At 58.2% G+C, this 19,204-nt stretch overlaps 1 protein-coding gene across 3 annotated transcripts in view; it reads right to left on the bottom strand.

The window, feature by feature from the left end:
- Window positions 1-17,895, bottom strand: part of LPCAT1 (lysophosphatidylcholine acyltransferase 1) — a 46,385-nt gene extending 28,490 nt beyond the window's left edge. The window contains exons 1-2 of one of the 3 annotated variants that reach the window (XM_038583355.1): window positions 17,749-17,895; window positions 300-442 (exon numbers count right to left, since the gene is read on the bottom strand). In XM_038583355.1, the coding sequence (XP_038439283.1) occupies window positions 300-442; window positions 17,749-17,895 (290 nt within the window). Of the gene's footprint in view, window positions 1-299; window positions 443-1,928; window positions 2,039-3,904; window positions 4,078-17,748 lie in introns of those variants that run through there. The other 2 variants (XM_038583357.1, XM_038583356.1) reach the window with 2 other exon arrangements.
- Window positions 17,896-19,204: the final 1,309 nt, after the last annotated feature.

The raw sequence follows: 19,204 nt of genomic DNA, 5'->3' as shown, positions 1-19,204 counted from the left end.
GTAGACCGGCAAACAGAACAGATGCTGGCTGATACTCAGCCTTGCAGGGCCGGGGTGGTGCAAACATGTGGGGAGCCTCTGTGCTGAGGTCATGCTCACAGTGGCCCCATGGCTTGCAGGACCAGGACAGAAGTGTGCAGGGAATGGAAGCAACCATCCCAGTGTCCTGGCCAGGGGAGGACACCTTGGGGTGCTCTGGGCCCAGGAAGGGGAAGATGGACGGGACAAGCCATGGGCATGAGCAAGAGCAAGGGGCTCCATGACCCTGCATGTCAGAGCACCTGCACACAGGGACTTACTTCCGCCACATGGCCGGGGGCTGTTCGGGTTCCCTCTCTGAGGATCCCAGCGTAGCGAAGAACGTGAAGGGCCACGCAAGCAGCATCATCGTAACAGCGAGCAGCAGCCGGATGGGGAAGAGCGTCAGAGTCATGAAGGCAATCTGGGAAGAAAGAGGTGAGGTCGTCGTTAGATCAGTCTCCAGGGCACCAGTCCTCTGGACTCTGCATGCAAGGCCAGCCCCAGGTCCTTGTGTGGAACGCCGTGCCCACCCCAGGTCCAGGGCACTGCCCTCCCACGATGGTGGGGTGAGTGGCCAGGATGTCCCACTGAGGGTCTGAGGCCGTGATGCTGGGACCCTTCCTTCCCACTCAGCCTCAAGTCCCCTGTGTGGGGATGGCAAACGGATGGTGGAACTTGCCCTGATCCCGGCGCCTGCTTCCCATACCCGAGCTCCTCTGGCACGAGCTCCCTGCTCCTGGCTTCTGAGTCTCCACAGAGCACAGGGCTGCCATGCAGTGAGATAGCACGTACAGAGCTGGTGAGATGGACTTTGGACCCCAGGGATGACCAGGGACTCCAGGTGACTCCGCAGCCCCAGGAAGTCATGGGCAGGAGCCCAGCAGAGAAGATGGTACAGCCCCCACGGGTCTGGTTGGGATGGGGCCATGGGAGGGCCTCTGTGGGGATTGGGTGGGCCCACGGTGAGGGTGGCGGCTCCAAACATGGGGTGGGGGCAGGATAGACATGTGGGTCTACCAGAGGGGCCATGGCAGGGAGCGTCGTGGGGTACAGATGGCTGAGTCTTATGCACAAAGCCACGTTCTGGCCCTGACCTGGGGGCACATGCTCAGGAATGGTGCTTCTCAGATGAACTCAATCTCAGGTAGTCAATAAGGAAATGCGGCAGGGGGCGGACGACAAAACTTAAAATTTACAAGGGATTTATGAACAACAGATGCAATTTATAACTATTTGCAGTAATACATACTTCAAATATGCAGGTTTTGGTGCAGAGAAGACAGAAAAGATAGGCTGGGAGATGGTGCACGGTGAGTCTCCCAGTGGCTTGGCTGACCAGGCCATGGCACCCCATGGCCGCTCACCTGGCTGGGTCCCTGTTACCCACACCTGAGCCGTGCTGACTGGCCCCACAGAGCCTCTGCAGCTTCTCCTGTTCCTCTACTAAGACCAGCACTGCCCAAGAGGTACACGATGAGAGCCATGGACCTAATTTTAAGCTACCGGCCACATTTAAAACATAGAAAGCTGATTAAATTAATGTAAGATCATTTGTGTACCTGAAATACTACCATTTCAGCATGACTCAATACAAAAATGATGAATGAACATGCCACACTTTTTCCCAACATCTTGTAAACCTGGCGTTCACCTTGCACTCCAGCTCATCCCAAGTCCCAACCGCTCCCCACAGCGTGCAGCTGCCCAGGGCCCCTCGCAGCTCTGCATAACCACAGGTCCTGCGGGCGACGGCATACAGAGCGGCCCTGGTGCCGGCCTTGTCCTCCCAGCCCCCATCCCAGGCATCGCCCTGGCCAGAACCTGCAGGCAGAGCAGGAACAGCCTCATCAGATCTGCATGTGGTGGCTGACGCTGGTCACGGTGTTTCTTAATAGGAGCCTACTCACTAGAGGTCGTAGCAAATATTCTCTGACGGCAACGTCCCTTCCCGCCCCTGGGGTTCTGAGAGCTGCATGCGTCCAAGTCACAGATGTGCCAAATCTCACCGCCATCCTTCCTGCACCAAGGGGGGAGATGAGGGAGATAACGTGTTTTGCTCACTCAGCCCACGTATGCGATGCACTGCTCCCATGGCCTTTCCAACACGAAAACCTCAGTGCCCATGCTGGGTGGCCTTTGCTGGCGTTTGTTTTCTCTGGAGCGGCGGAGTCTGCTGGCTGGCATGTGTCTGGGGCTGGGCTGGGGCGTCCTGACCCACAGCTTCCGGGCACGCCCCGTGCTCACGTCCACACACCAGCCAGCAGCTCTTTAGGGGAATTGCAACTAAAATAAACATCTCTTCATTGTTTGAAATATACATATATACACACACACACATATATGTATATATATGTATATTTTTAATTTAAAAAAATGTTAATGCATATATATATTTTTAAATATATATATTTTTTACTGTTTATCTAGATTCTCTACTTTTGCTTGAACTCACTTCAGGGGTTTCATCAGAGAAAATCTCTGAAAGTCCCCAGCAGATTTGTTTCTCTCCCAAATACTTCCCCAGCATGTGTGTGTTTACAGGATGAATGAAGCCGCCTCTGCACACGTAATGCGGTTTGTGCCTCTGCAAGTCTTCAGCCTGTTGACAGATGTTCTTCTAGCTCATGCCTCTGTTTACTGAGCCCAGTCTGGGTGTGTTTACAATTCCTACTGTGACCACTCAGTCACGTTCATTTCAGCTCCTACAGACTTCTCTCTCTCTCTCTCTGAAAACTCCGTTACCGTTAACCTCCTGAGGTCAAAACCCCACAGTTATCTTCAGGTATGTTGTCTTTCTCAATATTCACACCTAAAACACAGCTTTGTCTACGTGACATTTTAACCCCACAGTGAAGTCACCAAATGGTTCGCTGCTTATGGCCATGGACGGCTAGTAGGGCCTTGGGCCCACGCCCTCAGAGAACATGGACAGGTGGCAAATATGCTAACAGAGCATCTCAGAAAGCCCATCATGTGCAGCAGGTGTGGCCACGAGGCTGCTCACCATGTGTTGTGACCCCACACACCCTCTTTGCAGCCGACTTCACTCCCAGGCAGTTCCTATGACACAGAACATATCTCCAGGGTTCCAGGGGAGCACATGATGTCCAGCCCGACCCCACGTATCGGAGAACCACAGATGGTGATGGGGCTCAAGGGGTCCCAGAGGGGGGGCAGCGCCAGAAGTGCTGATGGGCCACACAGTGTGACCAGGCCCTGCCCAGTGCCCTGAGTGCCACTCTTTACGCTGCTTACTTAGCAGCATGGGTTCCTGCGGCTGGCCACCAGCTGCGGGGTTCGCTTGGCCACTCCACATGGGACACAGCAGGCGACGCATTCACACACCTGCTCATCTCTACTCCTGGGAGAGCACACTCTGGTTTCTGAGCCTCACAGTAAGTGGGGAAAGGACCTGTGAGCGACCAACACAGCCTTCCACCCTCTGCAAATGGACAAGCCTCCCAGGATGTGATGAGCAGGCAGGTGGAGACAACGTGGACGTGGCTTGAGAGGGAGCCACAGAGCTGCAGTGACTCGGCCTGGCATGCAGGCACACACCCACGGAGTGCTGTGTGAACTGCTGGGGGGAGGCAAGCGTGCCCAGGAGCCCACAGAGGATGGGAGGGACCGGCTGCCAGGGCTAAGACCCCATGTGTTTCAGGGCTGCTCCCTGGGACCCCAGGACTTTGCCCTCACCTTGCCCAGCCAGGGGGCCTGCGTGCTTTCCACCAGGCTCGGCCCCACCCTGGAGCGGAGAGAAACTGTCCCTAGGAGGACAGGACTTGGAAGGCTTCTTGCAGCTCCTTCCAGAACCTTCTTGGGTTCTGGCCCCTTGTCCTGGGCTCTAGGCTGCTCCCCACTCAGACCCTCCTGTTCTCCTCACCTTCTGGCCCACTTGTCTTCACGGGCTCTGTTGCCTGTGTCCACCCCTGCCAGGCCTCTGGCCTTCCGGCATCCACACTTCCACCACGCTCTGTGCAAACCGGCCCAAGTGCCTCAGCCTGTCCGAGAAGACTCAGTGCTTCCAGCCACAGGACAACAACCAGGGCAGCCGGGTCAGCTGCATGGGCGTTCTCATGTGTGCTGGGACCACAGGAAAGACCACGATCACCGAAGAGATGTTTGTACAAAGTCTTGGCTGGACTGGAAAACAAAGCAGACGAAAGGGAGTGTTGTGCTGTCTCTAGGCCACTGTGGCTGGGAGCTCGGAAGGCATGGTAACCGGCGGCAAGGCTGGACATGCTGTCTTTTGTCCCTCTGGGAAGCTCCGATGGCTGCAGCTTGATGGTCCCTGTCAGGAACCCCATCTCCCTCAAAAGCATCAGGTCACATAAACTGTGTGGCTGCCCCTCCTGTGAGCCGAAGGTTTATAACCCGCTTCCAGGAGAACCTGTATCTCACCCAGCTGAGTGAGGTTTCATGCTCCTTGAAGTTGGCTACGACACACTGTCCCTCAGGAAGGGGTTACCGTGAACAGATGTGGACACACAACCTCACGGTTCCTGAGTTGTGGAGCAGACCTCCTAACCTGGCACATGCCATCTAGGGTCTCTGGTGCAGCAGGCCGAGTGGTGAACCACCTAAGTGCAGGGGGAACGTCACAACTGCCCAGTGTCTCTAAACGTTGTTTCCTGCCTGAAGGAACCAGGGCTCTTGAGCAAAACCAATACCAGGCAGGTGGCAGAAAATGGGGAAGAGAGCCTGGGACAGTTGTGGTACAGCTAAGCCCAGGAAAAGGCAGCAGAGGCCCCTGGGCTCAGGAGCCCCCACGGTGGACAGCGATCTGAGTGCCAACAAGAACAATGAATGCACAGGTGGGAACTTCACATGAGCTCCCACCATGCGTCCACCATCCCGACCACACATCCAGCATCCCAACCACGTGTCCATCATCCTGACCATGTGTCCATCATCTCAGGCAAACCACGCATCCATCATCCCGACCATGCGTCCATCATCCTGGGCACACAATGTGTCTACCATCCCAGCCATGCGTCTTTCATCCCGACAATGCATCCGTCAACTTAACCATGTGTCCCATGTCCTCATCATTCCAATGATGAGTCCATCATCCCAGGCACACCACGTGTCCATCATCCCAACCATGTGTCCACCATCTCAGGCACATGCACACATCTGCACGCACCCACCTCACTGGTCACCTTTGGAGGGATGTAGGCTCCTGAGTGTGACTCTGGCCAATGGGGAAATCAGGTATCATGCTGTCCTATGAGACTGTCCTTGGGGCAGCCAAGGGGTGGACATAGGAGCGTTCCCACAGGCCCCCAGAACCTCACCACTCACGCACACCCACATGATGAGGGGCCTGTGCACTTGGGAACACACACACATGCTGGAACCTGTATGGAGGTGCTGCACGACAACCCAACAAATGGAAGCTCTTGAGTTCTGGGTCAAGGACCACTTTCCAGAAAACATGGAAGACAGTGGGGGGTGGGGAGCAATTAGCAAAATGCAGACCAGAAGCCTCTCCAGGACAAACACCCCAAATACAGTGTAAGGAAAAGTAAATAATCAAGAGCTGGAAGGGGCCCTGCAGCGGAGCATGTGAGGGTGTGTGGCTCGCTGGGATCGATGCAGATGCACATGGCTAAGAGCCCGTGTAGAGGCTCCAGCGGGTGTGGGGCAAGCATGATCCGTCCTCCACCTTGGGATGCAGACACCCTCTGGAGCGTTTCAGTGTGAAATGGTGAAGCTTGGGCTTCACTTCCACATGACCGGGGGTGGGAGGGGCATGGGTGTCTATGAGACGAGGGTGGCCTCGCCAAAGCCGGTGACTGCTGCGGCGGTGGGGGGCAGGCACAGTCATTACAGCTTCTCTGCTTTGGTATTAGGAGCCAACCTGTGTGTCCCCCAGGACTTCAGAATGTGGCTGTATTTGAAGACAGGCCCTTTAAAAGGTGATTAAGGTAAAGTAAGTCTGTAGAGTGGACCCTAATTCCCCACAGCAGGTGTCTTCTTAAGAAGAGATTAGGTTGCAGACACACGGGGGGGGGGGGGGGGGGGGGGGGGGGGGGGTAGATATGCATGTGTGAAGGCTCAGGGAAGGATTCCCCACACCGAAGTGGGAGGACTGGGTAGAGGGAGGCGCCTGGGTCTCCAATGTCCAGCCTCGGGGTCCGGGAGAAATAAATGCCTGTGGCTAAAGCTGCTGCCTGTGGTATCAGTAAGCCCATCAGATACACGGTGTGTCTCCGCTCTGCCATGACAAGATGTGTGAAAGACAATTCCGGTTCTTGTGAGAAACATTCACCGACTTGCAGGTGTGCACATGGGCCCTAATTCACCATCTGCAACTCTCCACAGAAGGCACCTCTGGTCACAGTGCCCCAGCCTACGCTCACCTGGCAGCTGCTCCTCTCCACCAAGGCCACTGACATCATCATCACACAAGCTGGTCCAGGACCTTGTTTCACAACAACACACAACTGCCGACATGCCATTTAAGAGACAAAGGACCTAAGTGCACTTGCACTCATGCTGTCCCCGAGCCTAGCTAGTCACTGTGTGGAACGTGGCCTTGCTGGGAGTAGACGGGCTGGCCATGAGCTGAGATGCCCTGCATGCCAGGATGCACACTGGAAAGGTGACGTGCAAGGGACCCCAGGCAGCCATATGAGCTGCTGACACAGCACCTGCAGGCAGGAGATGCACACAGGAAGCTTGAGGGGGTCAGTGTGATAGCTCTGAAAGAAAAGGTGTCCATGGCCTGAAGGACACAGGGGCTGAGTGACAGCACACAGTGAGCAATGGGCTGCGCAGTGGGTGCTGTCATCACTGCATGGGGCACAGTGGCGGGCAGGCTGCAGGGACAATGCTCCCGAGGCTGGGTTCCAATGCCAGTGCGCTTTAATTGTGGAAAAGAATAATTATCACGATTCCAAAGGCTATGGAAACACTGACAGACACATTGAAGAGAAATGCACTCCCCATGCAACTAGAGAAAACAGGAGCGCATAGGGAGCACCTTCTGCCGTGGATGCAGGTGCATAAAGCCCAGGCCAGCCTCTGAAAACCACGCTCACAGGAACAGAGACACATCATGCTCACATATGTGGAGTGCCCAGTCGACCCTCAGTCTGCAAACCACTCCTGGCGCTCGGGGAGGAGACAGTGGACGGCCAGAGGCACCAGCCCTGTGTGTCTGTGGCCAGTGCTTGGCCCCATTGCCACAAGGAGGCAGAAAGCCAAGCCCAGGATCCCCCCGGTTCTGGCAGAGGCCAGGTCTCCCAAGACTCTGGGAGCCACTGCAGCTCGGGGCTGGCCCCACAAAGCTGTGTGACAACACTGCTATACGCTACGCACTGTGGTGACACCTCAATTTTGGCCTGTGTGCGCCTGGCCAGCTGGCAGGCCCAGGTCCAGCTCCCCGGGGAGCTGCTTGCGCGGGCGTTGCTGGTAGCAGCCAAGCTGGATATCACCCAGGGGTGGCACCAGGGAACAGTGAGCCAAAGGTCGCCTGTGTGACAGGTGCCAGCAGCCAGCCAGAGGGAGAAGCCTTCAGGGCCTCGGGGCATGGAGACAGATTCCCAAGGTGACCATCACTCACAGAGAGAAGACACAAAACAAGACAAAACTCTTATCTTCCCGTCAGTTAGATTTCTATGTTGTAAAGGAACAATTTTCAAGGATGGCTGGCCTGACCGCGTGTATGCAAGGTTGACAGTCATTCACGGGTGTGGGGCCGGGGGCGAGTGGACCCTGGTTAACGGGGGGCTGTGGAGGGAGCACAGGCACCAAGTGTGAGGACAAGCGTCTGCACGCTGGCCTGCAGGTCTGCCCGCTGCCACCAGGACGGGTTCTCAGGGCCGAGGAGCACAAGTGCCAGACCTGGCGGTGCTCCCAGCCTGACACCCAAAGCAGCTGAAGGGACGCCCCAGGATCGCAGTCCTCCAGGGCTGTTGTTCTGGGGGAGACATGACAAGGGAATCCATGTGTCCCAATCAGCACGCAGACCCTGTGGGAGCCCCATGGCAGGCCCAGCCGAGCAAGATGCAGATGGGGCTGTAGTAGGGCCTCGTCTCCTGAGACCAGCCTACACTGCAGCTCAGGGGTGGATGGAGGGCACCCTGTTTCCAGGGCTGGGTGATTTCCTCCAACAGTACCCTAGAAGGCTGGTCTGGTCCTCCCTGGATCCCCCCATGAGGAGAGGAGAGATGGGATGCACAGGTCCTGCAGAAAGATGGCCAGGGCAACGAGGGGTAAACGGACGAAAACCTGACCTGGGGAATCCTCTCTTCTCTTGCAACTTATTTTAAAAACCTAAAGCAAATTCCTTTGGAGAATCCTGATTTAGAACAGGTAGAAATATCCTGAAGCTGGGAAGTGAAGGCCCCTGACCCTCAGCCTGGCTCGAGCGAGATGCGGCCACATGGTGCAGATTCAAGCTACTGGGGCCACTTCCTGACATGGCGACAAAATAGGTACGTGCACTTGTTTCCTTTCTAGAGAACTTAGAAAATGAACAGCAGCTGTCCCAGGAGTGCTGTCGGCTAGCACAGACCCTGGCCTCAGAGCCTGGGAAGGGCCCCGGGAGCACCTGCGCTGGACCCAACACTTCTCAGGTGCAAACCCCACCAACCAACCCGTGAACACGTCCCCACTGCTCCCCCCAACCTGTGCTAAACATGGAGCACATAGAGACCCAAACCACACGCCGCCTGGGACGTGGGACATAGGAGAGCCGTGTTCTGAACTGTGGTGGTCACACGCGGCCGCTCCGCAACAAGATGGAGCAGAGCGAGGCTAGAGCTCTGGTGCAGGTGGCGCGGGGAGGGATAAGCACAGTCGTGTCCCCGGGGCAGCCCCACCTTCACTGGTACCAGCCTTCCTCTGTGTGATCTGTCCTTCTAATTGATCCTGTGCCAAATCCACACCAGGCTCCCTTGTCTTTCTCTCACTCACAGGTGAACATCGAGGGGCATCCTGCTCCTGGGTTGCCAGCATTCCCCGCGTTCCCCGCTCTGAAGTCACATGTGCCCCTGTGCCCTGTGGGACTGAGGACCCTGTCCTGCTAGGACCAGGCTCACTGCAACATACCGGCTATTTCTTCTTGGCTCTCTCCTCAAATCTAAAATTAAATACAGCGTTGCTAAAACAGCTATTTTTTCTTTCAACCCACAAGCGGCCCACCTTCCCCAGCACCCTGGGCCCCTCTGCTAAGGAGCTCTCAGACCCCACCTCGGCTCACCCGGCCCGGGCTCTTGTGCAGAAGGAGAACGTCTTTCAGTAACTCGCTCTGAATTTACGAATCTGCCGTGCAGTCCAACAGCAGTTGTTCCAGACATCCGCACTTAGTGTTTGTCACACGCCTGGTGGCACAGTCTGGTTGGGCAGCCACCAACACCTACACAGCTCCATCTGGGGTCAGAACTGCCCGGTCAGAGGCAGCCCAATGCCAGCACCCCACATCCAAGGATCCCCAGTGACAGCCCTTCCTGCCTGCTAGCTGGCCAGCATCTGAGCGTCCTCTGGCTCGGGCCCAAGTCCAGGCCTGTCTTCCAGCCCCTAGGCTTTCATGGGCCCCACAGGCACATGGTCACAAGCACACACAGGGGTCAGTGTGGAGGGCAGCTCAGGACCCCAGGTGAATCTAACAGAGATCTTGGCCCTGGGGACCTGGGGCTGGGCAGGGCCCTCCGTCAATGCTTACAGGCATCGTCAGACAAGTGAAGGAGCCTCCGCGTGGGGGCCAGGGAAGTGCAACACCTGCCATATAGACTCTGGGTCTCCAGGCAGGACCGCAGGTAGTATACTGACCACCAGAGGCTGGGCCCCAAGGCAGGGAAGGGGCAGGGGTGTGAGGCTGCTGGCAGGTGCTGTGGGCCAGGCATAGAAAAGGCTCAGGGAAGCACTGGGCCTAGCGAGCACCGAGTCCCTGCTGCTCAGACAAGTGCATGAGGGAGTGGACAGGCCTGGGGGCAGAGAGGAGGCTTCCCGAATGCCTGCTGCATCCATCCCTGTCACCACTGCAACCCTTCAGCCATCCCGGCTCTGCTGTAGGAGCTCAGCCCTAGCACATGGCCAGCCAGGGCAGGGTGGGGGACACGATGCTCTGTCCACTGAACACCTTGCTCCACCCGAGCACCTCGGCTTCCAGGGCCACCCCAGAGCCCTGTGCTCCTAGGACAAGAACGCAGGTCCCCCAGCAGCTGGCCTGTGCTTCCCCAACCTGCCATGTTAGGGTCTCAGGCTTCTGCATCATGGGAAACAGTTCTGGGCTCACGCAGGGCTATCTGTAAGCAGCTGAACAAAACCCGCAGGATAGAAAACAAGTTTACTAGGTCAGCGAACGCGTGCCAAGTGCCTATCACCAGCCAAGGCCGGCACTGCTCCAGATGTGGGGACAGGACACCATGGACCCATGGGGACCTGCAGCCCTGTCTGGCTCAGGGCCCCGGAGGGCAGGGCTGTGGGATAGGAGGCGGCCTGTCTGAGGCCGGGGTGGGGGTGGGGGGGCATCCTTCCTCCAGGGAGCTGAGAAAGATCCCTGCTACCTGCTGGGATTTTAGCAAAGATAAGGACATGCCCATGGGGTGCTGTAGGAGGCGTTGAGGGCGCCCACAGCTGATGCCCTTCTCAGCTAGCGGCCAGCACACACCAGCCCACCCAGGGTCTCTCCTCACCCCTCCTGCCCACTCAGTTTCACACAAAATCGCACTTCCTCAGGGTTTTCAGGACCCTCTGGCGGGAGACTAGAGCTCTGTCCCGTGGTCTCTGTGATTCCAGGCGGCCACTCCTGCAGCCTCCAGAAGTGGAATCCACAGTAAAGCAAACCGCAGGCCAGAGGCCCTTCCGTGGCTGCCCACTCACCCCTGAGAGCTTAGAGCCCAGCAGGGCAGGTGCTGAGAACGGGCGGATAGGCAGAAACACTGCAGAGTGAGTTCTGGCCTGGATGTTCCACTCCAGGGACGAGGCTTAGATCCAAAGCAGGAGCTGCCTCCAAACCCTCATTCACAGGCTGCAGAAACTCAGCAACCCCAGACCCGTTCCTCCAGGCATCTCACCTGTGAGCCAGGAGATCCAGGAATTACAGCTGCCCAGAAAGGGAGCTTTCCAGGCACAGACCTCCCACATGCAGAGACCCAGGAGCCGGAGGGCCCCACAGACAGGAAGAGAAGCTTGGGTGCTGAGCAAGGCCAGAGGGCAGCTCTGGGGCGGGGTGGGGGGGCAGGTACAGGGCTCACAGCATAAGCACCCAGCTGAGGGGCTGGGACAGGAGGCACTGACTTTTTCTTGAGAACATCCCCACCCCAGGGGGTAAGAAATGGAAGAAGTGAGAGCAGGGAAAGGTCACAGACCATGCAGACGCCGCACCATCCTGGTCCACTGAGCAAATCATGCCCAGTCGCAGCACCAGGCTCAGAAGGCCAGGGGTGCCAGCTCTGCACGTGGAGGGACCCACACCTGGACGTGGAGGGACCTGGACCTGGAGGGACCCACACCTGGAGGGATGCCTGGAGTCGCTGTGCTCAGGGGAGCACCAGAGGGCTGTGAGCTCCTCTGTTTGCTCCTGGGCTGCTAGGAGTCCCTGGCCACGGCCCAGGACAGAGCAGGTCCCTGCCCCTGGGGCTCAGGGCTTGCTCCCTCCTCCAAATGGCATATTGCTTCACATTTTAATCGTCTCAGGTTGGGCTGCGTTCTAGCACAGAAAGTGGGCACAGGGTAGCGGGCAGCAGTTTACTTTCATTGGCCTCTTCGGCAGGGGATTAGGAGAACCCCAACAAGAACTTCCTCCCCTCCTCAGACAGACCTGAGAAGCATGGGCCCTCCCCCACCCCCCTGCTTTGTGGCCCTAGGAAATCCCTTAACTCCAGGGCCTTTGGCTGCAGAGTAGAAGAATCTTGAAATTCAAGTGCTTTAGCATTTCCAGCTGTGTCCATTTGTTGAGCAAATACAGCAAAGCGCCTGTGGGGTCCAGCGGGGTGGGGGAGGGGGGCTCTCCAGCTGCAGACACTCCCACCTGCACACCTCCTACTCCACTCTGCTCTCAGATGGAGCACCTCTGGAGCATCCTGGCCCAACCCCACCAACTGCTGGCTTCACTAAAACTCTGGCTCCAGACCCCCACCTGTGGGAAGCTCCAGGGAACATCCAGGTCCTGCCCCCCAACTATAGGGAGCCCCCTAACCATTTCCTGTCTCTAGCACCCATCTGAGAGTCCCCTCCAGCTGCAGGAGGATCCAAAAGTATATTCTGTACTTCCCCAGGTGCAGGGGGCTCCCCGGAGCATCCTGGCTCCATCCCCCCAGGTGCAGGGGGCTCCCTGGAGCATCCTTCCTACTGGTAGAAAAGACCTACCACTCCAGGGAGGCGTTCTGCTCAGCTGTTGGCCCTGTATGCAGCACCATTCAGGGCCTGACCCAAACCAGACCCTCAGCCATGGCCTCCTGGCTGTCGTCAGCACCAAGGTCGCTCCTGGATGTGCTCTGCATGAAGCAGCAGGGCCCCACCTCCAGACCTCAGGAACCCCGTGTGAGCCACCTCTGCGTCCCCTTCCTCAGGGTTTACAATAGTGAAAGATGTTTTTAAAAAAGATTTCACATCACAAGTAGTTTTTTTTAGAGAAAAATCAATCAAAATATGACTGAGAGTAAAGTACAGGCATCTGCAGCACATCCCTGACATAAGCATGGAGGATGCCAGGGGTTCCACCCAGGACCCTCTGTGGCAGCTTTGGGGAGCGTCAGCAAATCCAAGAGGCTGGCGGTGTAGCGCCTGGCCTGAGAGCCGCTGGGAGCGTTGCCGTGTGCATATTTAGGGACAGCATTTAACAAGCTTGAAAACGCCTAAGCTTGTGAGGCTGGAGCGTGGGGCAAACACCAGGAACAAGCCAATTAGTTATAATACTGCAAAACGTGGCACACAGGGCTGCAGCATGGAGACCGGGCTTGAGAAGGACAACACTGCAATCACACGTAGACACACGCTCTACTCTGGGCTCATCTTCAAAATATTCACAACTTTCCTCCAGGTTTATCAAACACTAGAAATGTGAGAAACAAGAACCCAAGAAGGGTCAGGGTCACCCTGACACATCATGGTAAACCCATGAGACCTGGCATTTTGTCCTCCTGGGCTGGGTGAAGGCCCCAGGGCAGGAAGGTGACAGCAAAGTGGTCAGTAAGGCACGGGTCTCTGGTCGGGCGGGCGTGAGGCTCTGTGAATCATGATGTGTGGGAGCCTTGATCAGATCCATAGGAGCAGAAAGAGCGCAGGGTGCCTCCGTGGACTTTCTCCAACATGTGTGCCGTGCCCGCAGTGCATGGATGCCTGTGGGGACAAGAGCAGGGCAAATGCCCAGCTCCTGCAACAGGGCTCCTGAGTGGCCACTTCCAGGGACAAAATCCTGATTTTGTAAAATAAGACTGGCAGTGCTTTGCTCCATACCAAGAGAAATCAAAAGAAATAAAACACAAGAATGTGTGTATAGACACACGTACACCAGACCTGTGTAGAGACGTACCCATTAAAAATCCATATTCCAGGACGTAAGAGCACAGAGTATGTAAAGTCAAGTCTTTCCAACCCTGACCCCCCTTCCCTACTCCTTGACATCAGCCACATGTAAGTTTTATGTGTGTACCTGAACACAGGATGTTCTTGGTGTGTTAGAGGAAAAAGCTAGTCCCCTGAAGTCTCACCTGCCCTGAGCCTGCCTGGGCGCCTGGGCTCACCTGCCCCGAGCCCACCCAGGGACCTGAGCTCACCTGCCTTGAGCCTGCCCAGGGACCTGGGGGCTGCAGAGTCCCTGGACCTAAGTCTCCTCACCTCATGACACATGACCTTGAACCCACTGGGCTACAGGCGCACCAACAGAAGTGGTACCAGCAGGCTCCCAGGTTGCCTTGTTGAAAGGTGGCCCTGCTGCAGCCAGCCCTGTCTTTCCGTGGGACACATGATCTCCTGGAAATCCTCCCCACATCCCCCACCCCCGGTTTCTACTGCCACCAGACCCTTCCAGTCATCTCCCCATGTACCCCTCCCTCCCACCCCTTGGCAGCGTGCCGGGCTTGATCATCATGCATGAAGTACCTGATCCAAGGAGCAGTAGGAGGGTCGGAGTGGGAGCCCAGGAGCTGGCAGGTCAGAGGAGTGGGGGCGGCGGGGAGGGGTGGGTGGGTGGAAGTATGTAGGTGTGGGAGTCCCAGTTCTAGAAGGGCCACACCTGACTCAGCATCCAGGCTGAAACTGGGGGCGCCCTCACTTTTTTTTTTTTTTTTTTCCAATCAAAACTCACACATTTGGACAGGAACTCAGAGAAAAAGATCATTCATTTCTGGGTGATTACACCGCACAGAGGCCACTTTGCAGGTCTGCTGGGCTGGAGCCTGTCCCTGCATTCAACCTTCACAGTAATCCTCTCTGTGGGCTTAACCAGGAAAGGGGAGCACTTAGCAGTGTCTCCCACAGAGGACTCACTTCCAACGTGTGCAGGAAGCTAGACTACTTTCCAGGAAGGAAATTCTCTCTGGCACTAGTCACTGGGAGTTCAGGAATGGGGAACTATCTGAGCTGCAAGTGGGATGTATTCATACCCGGGGTTCCAACCGAAGTACCCAAAAAGCCCCGGTGACAGGACCACTTTATGACTCCAAGAACAGCAAACTACCACATGACTACCCAATGTTATATTCTTCCGTTTTTCAGATCTTCACAAGTTATCTTCTGGCCAAAGAGATGCTTAAGCTCCTTGCTAAATCTGCAGTTAAAAGACAGATGGACTGGTCATTAATCTGTGGACACAAGGCAGCTCCTCCCCAGCAGCAGAAGCTAACAGGTGAACGTAGGCACCCTCACTGGTGTATCCCAACTCGGAATTCAGGTGAGCTTCTGCACAGCCCTTGGGAGTCTCAGTCATCGCTGGACCCGTTTGTAGATCTGGGGAAGAAGGCGAGCTCCCTCAGTGGAAACCTTAACGGAGTGTAGTAAAGAGCTTCACAGAGGACTGCTTGTGAAAAGCCAAACTTTCCTGCAGAGCGGAACTTGGAACTTGGAACTTAGCGTTTACAAGCTACATATCCCGGACCACACACTGCAGGTTTCTGAGCAGAAACCACAGGTCGTTAGGAGCACATAAATACATCACAATTAGTCTGATGAGTATCTGACAGGCCTCTGAAAGAGGCAACAAGGTGTACACAAAGTATCCTTCCCCTTCTGAGAGGCTAAAACATTCCACCCACCTGTCCTTTTCCTGAATGTCTTCCAGAAGCTGCCCTCAAACATCTAAAACCAGAATCTCCGCCTCCCGCTGAAGAACAGTCCACAGGAGCTGCTCCCTAATCTATAACCCTGTGTCCCCTGCCCGAGGAGGTGCTGGGGATTTCTGGCTCTGCTCGGACATCTGTCCCTTTTGCATGTTTATTCACTCAACAACTAGCTAAGTCTCTACAGTGGACCCCACTCGGACAATGAGCACACAGTTTGGGGCAGGACAGATCTGGCCTCCATCCATCCACAGTAATGCGGCAGGGGAGCTGCAAATGTGACAGGGATGCAGAGGTGGCCCTCCAGGGAGGAGGAGGCTTCCTCCTGGAGGCGATAATTCACCCAAGACCTGAATGAGGGGTAGAGAGGCCAAGAGCAAGAAGGCAGAGGCAGGAAGACAGCACTGCAGCAGCCAGTGCCAAGGGTGACAAGCCTGGAGGTGGGGTGGGGCCTTGGAAGCCGCCTGGAAGAGTCGGGGCTCGGCCACAGGATCAGCCTCAGAGGGTTCAGAGCAGTGAGTAGACCACAGGAGTGACGGGGTGGGGGCTGGTGGGGGCCCATTCAGGAGCCCAGAGGCAGTGCTCTTAGCCCCTCACAAGCTGGATACAGCACCTGGCAGGAACACAGCAGGGGGAGGTGCCGGCCAACCACACAGGTGGGCACATGGTGTCTGTCTCCAGACAGGGATGGGGACAACACTCTTCCCCTCTCTCCCTCCATCCTCAGTCTGGTGCCCGCCCTTTCCCACAGTGACAACCAAGCCAACCTACAAGATGCTTCAAGAAAAAGCACAAAACCCAGGACAACAACATCAGATTTCAAGAACTTTTCACTGTAATATTATTTCAGAAAGATAACTTTATGCATTAAAGAAAAATCTCAGTGTCACCCCAAAATGTTTTGTCACACTTGGAAATATGTTCTCCACCAACTGGACAACTGTTAAAGTCCTAAAATTGTACCTGCTTTTATTACAGTTCTGGAGTTAAAAGAAAGGCTGTGTTGTGAGCAATCATACAGAAATGCAAACACAATGTACAACCAGAGAGCAGGAATATCCCCAGCACTGCTGGGGATTTACTCGAACGCCAGGGAATGGATCCCACCAGGCCAGGGAATGGGTCCCACCGGCTCAGGGAATGGGTCCCATCAGCTCAGGGAACAGGTCCCACCAGGCCAGGGAGTGGGTCCCACCAGCTCAGGGAATGGATCCCACCAGGCCAGGGAATGGCTCCCACCAGCTCAGGGAATGGATCCTACTAGGCCAGGGAATGGGTCCCACCAGCTCAGGGAATGGATCCCACCAGGCCAGGGAATGGGTCCCACCAGCTCAGGGAATGGATCCCACCAGGCCAGGGAATGGATCCCACCAGCTCAGGGAATGGATCCCACCAGGCCAGGGAATGGATCCCACCAGGCCAGGGAATGGGTCCCACCAGCTCAGGGAATGGATCCCACCAGGCCAGGGGACGGATCCCACCAGCTCAGGGAATGGATCCCACCAGGCCAGGGAATGGCTCCCACCAGGCCAGGGAATGGCTCCCACCAGCTCAGGGAATGGATCCTACTAGGCCAGGGAATGGGTCCCACCAGCTCAGGGAATGGATCCCACCAGGCCAGGGAATGGATCCCACCAGCTCAGAGAATGGATCCTACTAGGCCAGGGAATGTATCCCACCAGCTCAGGGATTGGGTCCCACCAGCTCAGGGAATGGATCCCACCAGGCCAGGGAACGGATCCCACCAGCTCAGGGAATAGATCCCTTCAGCTCAGGGAATGGATCCCACCAGGCCAGGGAATGGCTCCCACCAGCTCAGAGAATGGATCCTACTAGGCCAGGGAATGTATCCCACCAGCTCAGGGATTGGGTCCCACCAGCTCAGGGAATGGATCCTACTAAGCCAGGAAATGGATCCCCCCTGGAAGCACTAGAAGCTGTGTAAAGAGAAAGGACGAGCGTGGGGCCCCGCTGCTTCCCGCAGGCGTCCATCCCTCAGCCAGGACCAGGGGACTCCACAGATAAAACGTGATGGAAACCAACTGCACACCGTCGCCTCTCTCGCTGGAACCAGGGATGCGTAAAATCGATTCCGTTACAGACTGACCCCGAGGGAGCTTCCCCTGCTCGCTCCCCAGAACACAACTTGCAAACAGAGGCGGAAATCCTGCCGCCACCTTCAGAGGACCTCGCAGGGCTCGCCCCGCCGCCGCCGGCCCTGCCTCAAGTGCCCAACGAGGTCCCCACGCAGGAAGCTCCAGGGTCCGGGTCACATCCAGGGCGGCCGCGCCGGCACCTCGCGGCGGGAACGGGGAAGCGGGCGCGGAGATCCGGGGATCGGGGCGGGAACCAGGGGGCGGGGCGGGGCGGGACGGGGCGGCGGGGGTCGCAGGGCGCGGGGGGCAGCCGGGCGGCCGCGGGGCCGGGCCCGCGAGGTCCCTCCCCGGACGCGCATCCCCCCCGCCCCCCGGCGGCCCGGGCTCGGGCGGGCACCCACCTGGGCCTTCCGCAGGGCGCTGAGGCGCAGCTCGTGCACGAAGGGGTTCCGCCCCGGGGGCGCCCGTCGCCGCGCGTCGCCGGCCCCCACGCTGGCCGCGGCGCTGGAGGCGGGGAAGGCCCGGGGACCGCGCGCCCGCAGCCTCATGGCCGCCGCCCGCCGCAGGAAGCGCGGCGCGGGCGCAGAGCGGGTGCGGAGCGGGGCGCGGAGCCGGCGCGGGGCGCGGGGCGCGGGCCGAGGATGCGCGGCGGCCGGGCGGGGGGCGGGCGGGGGGGGCCGGGCGGGCGGGCGGGCGCGCAGGCGCGGGAGGCCGGCGGCGTGACGCGAGGGGCGGGGCGGGGCGGCCGGGCGGTGGGGCGCCGCGGGGCGAGGCCGGGGCGTGCCGGGGGCGGGGCTCTCGGGGGCGGGGCTCCCGGGGGCGGGGCGTCGGCAGAGCCCGCCCCCCGCAGCCCGCGCGGCTGGCCCCGCCCCCCGCGCCCCCCGCGGCTAGCCCCGCCCCCCGCCCCGCGCCCGGCGGCCTGACCTCGGCCCCCCCGGGGGCGCCGGCCACCGGCCCGCAGTGGCGGGAGCGCGGGGGACCCTCGGGCGGGGGCCGGTCGGCGGCGCAGCGAGGCCGCCAGGCCGCCCCTCCAGCTCAGAGGGCCGGGATCCCGAGGGACACGAGCGGGGGCTCCCCCCGAAATGCCGCGTTCGCGCGGTGCCTGTTCCGGCTGGGACCTCACCTCGGGCGCGCGGAGGGCAGGGCGGAAGGGGAAGGAGGTGCTCCCTGGGCGCGGCTGGGCTGGCTGCGAGCTCCGGGCCGGGGTCCACCGCGATGCGATTCCCGGGGCCGCCCAGATGCTGGGGCCGGCGGGAGGGGGTGCACCGAGCCAGCTGCGCCCGGGACCCGGTGTTCTCGCCCGGCGGGAGTCGGAGGATTCCCGGGGCCGTTACTCCGGCTCATGGACTTCCTCCCCTGCATCAAGGGGAGACATTTGAGGATGGCTAATGTGTGGCGCAGTATTAACTTGGACAAAAGTGAAATAGGACCCTTATCCAAATTTATGAATTTCAAACATTTGCCACCAGCTGTATGTAGCGAGAACAGCTAGATTTTGTGGCCCTGACAGGCAGGAAGTGGGGCCACCAGTAGGCAGTGGGCATGGGTGAGGAAGGACGGCTTGGACACAACCCAGCAGGCCCTTGGCTCACCCGCGGTTGCCTGAAATCATGAGGAAGTAGCCCAAACTCTTTGTGCATCGCTCTGGGGTTAGGGGAAGGCCAGACGGTGCTGTGGGACTGCCTGGTCCTGGGGTCCTGAGGACATCCGTGCCCTGTGAGGCTCCTCTGCCTTGTCCCTGCTCGGGCAGCTGGTCAGGAGGTGGTCGACCCTCTGATAACCTGGCTGATGTGAAGTGTCACCTTGCTGAGGGCCCTTCTGTGTTTTGATGGGAAGGGAAAGGCTGGGGAACCAGAG

This window comes from Canis lupus, chromosome 34 (assembly GCF_011100685.1).
Source record: "Canis lupus familiaris isolate Mischka breed German Shepherd chromosome 34, alternate assembly UU_Cfam_GSD_1.0, whole genome shotgun sequence".
NCBI classification, from domain to species: Eukaryota; Metazoa; Chordata; class Mammalia; order Carnivora; family Canidae; genus Canis; species Canis lupus.
The sequence above is the reverse complement of the archived record's forward strand: the minus strand, read 5'-3'. Positions and strand labels throughout refer to the sequence as shown.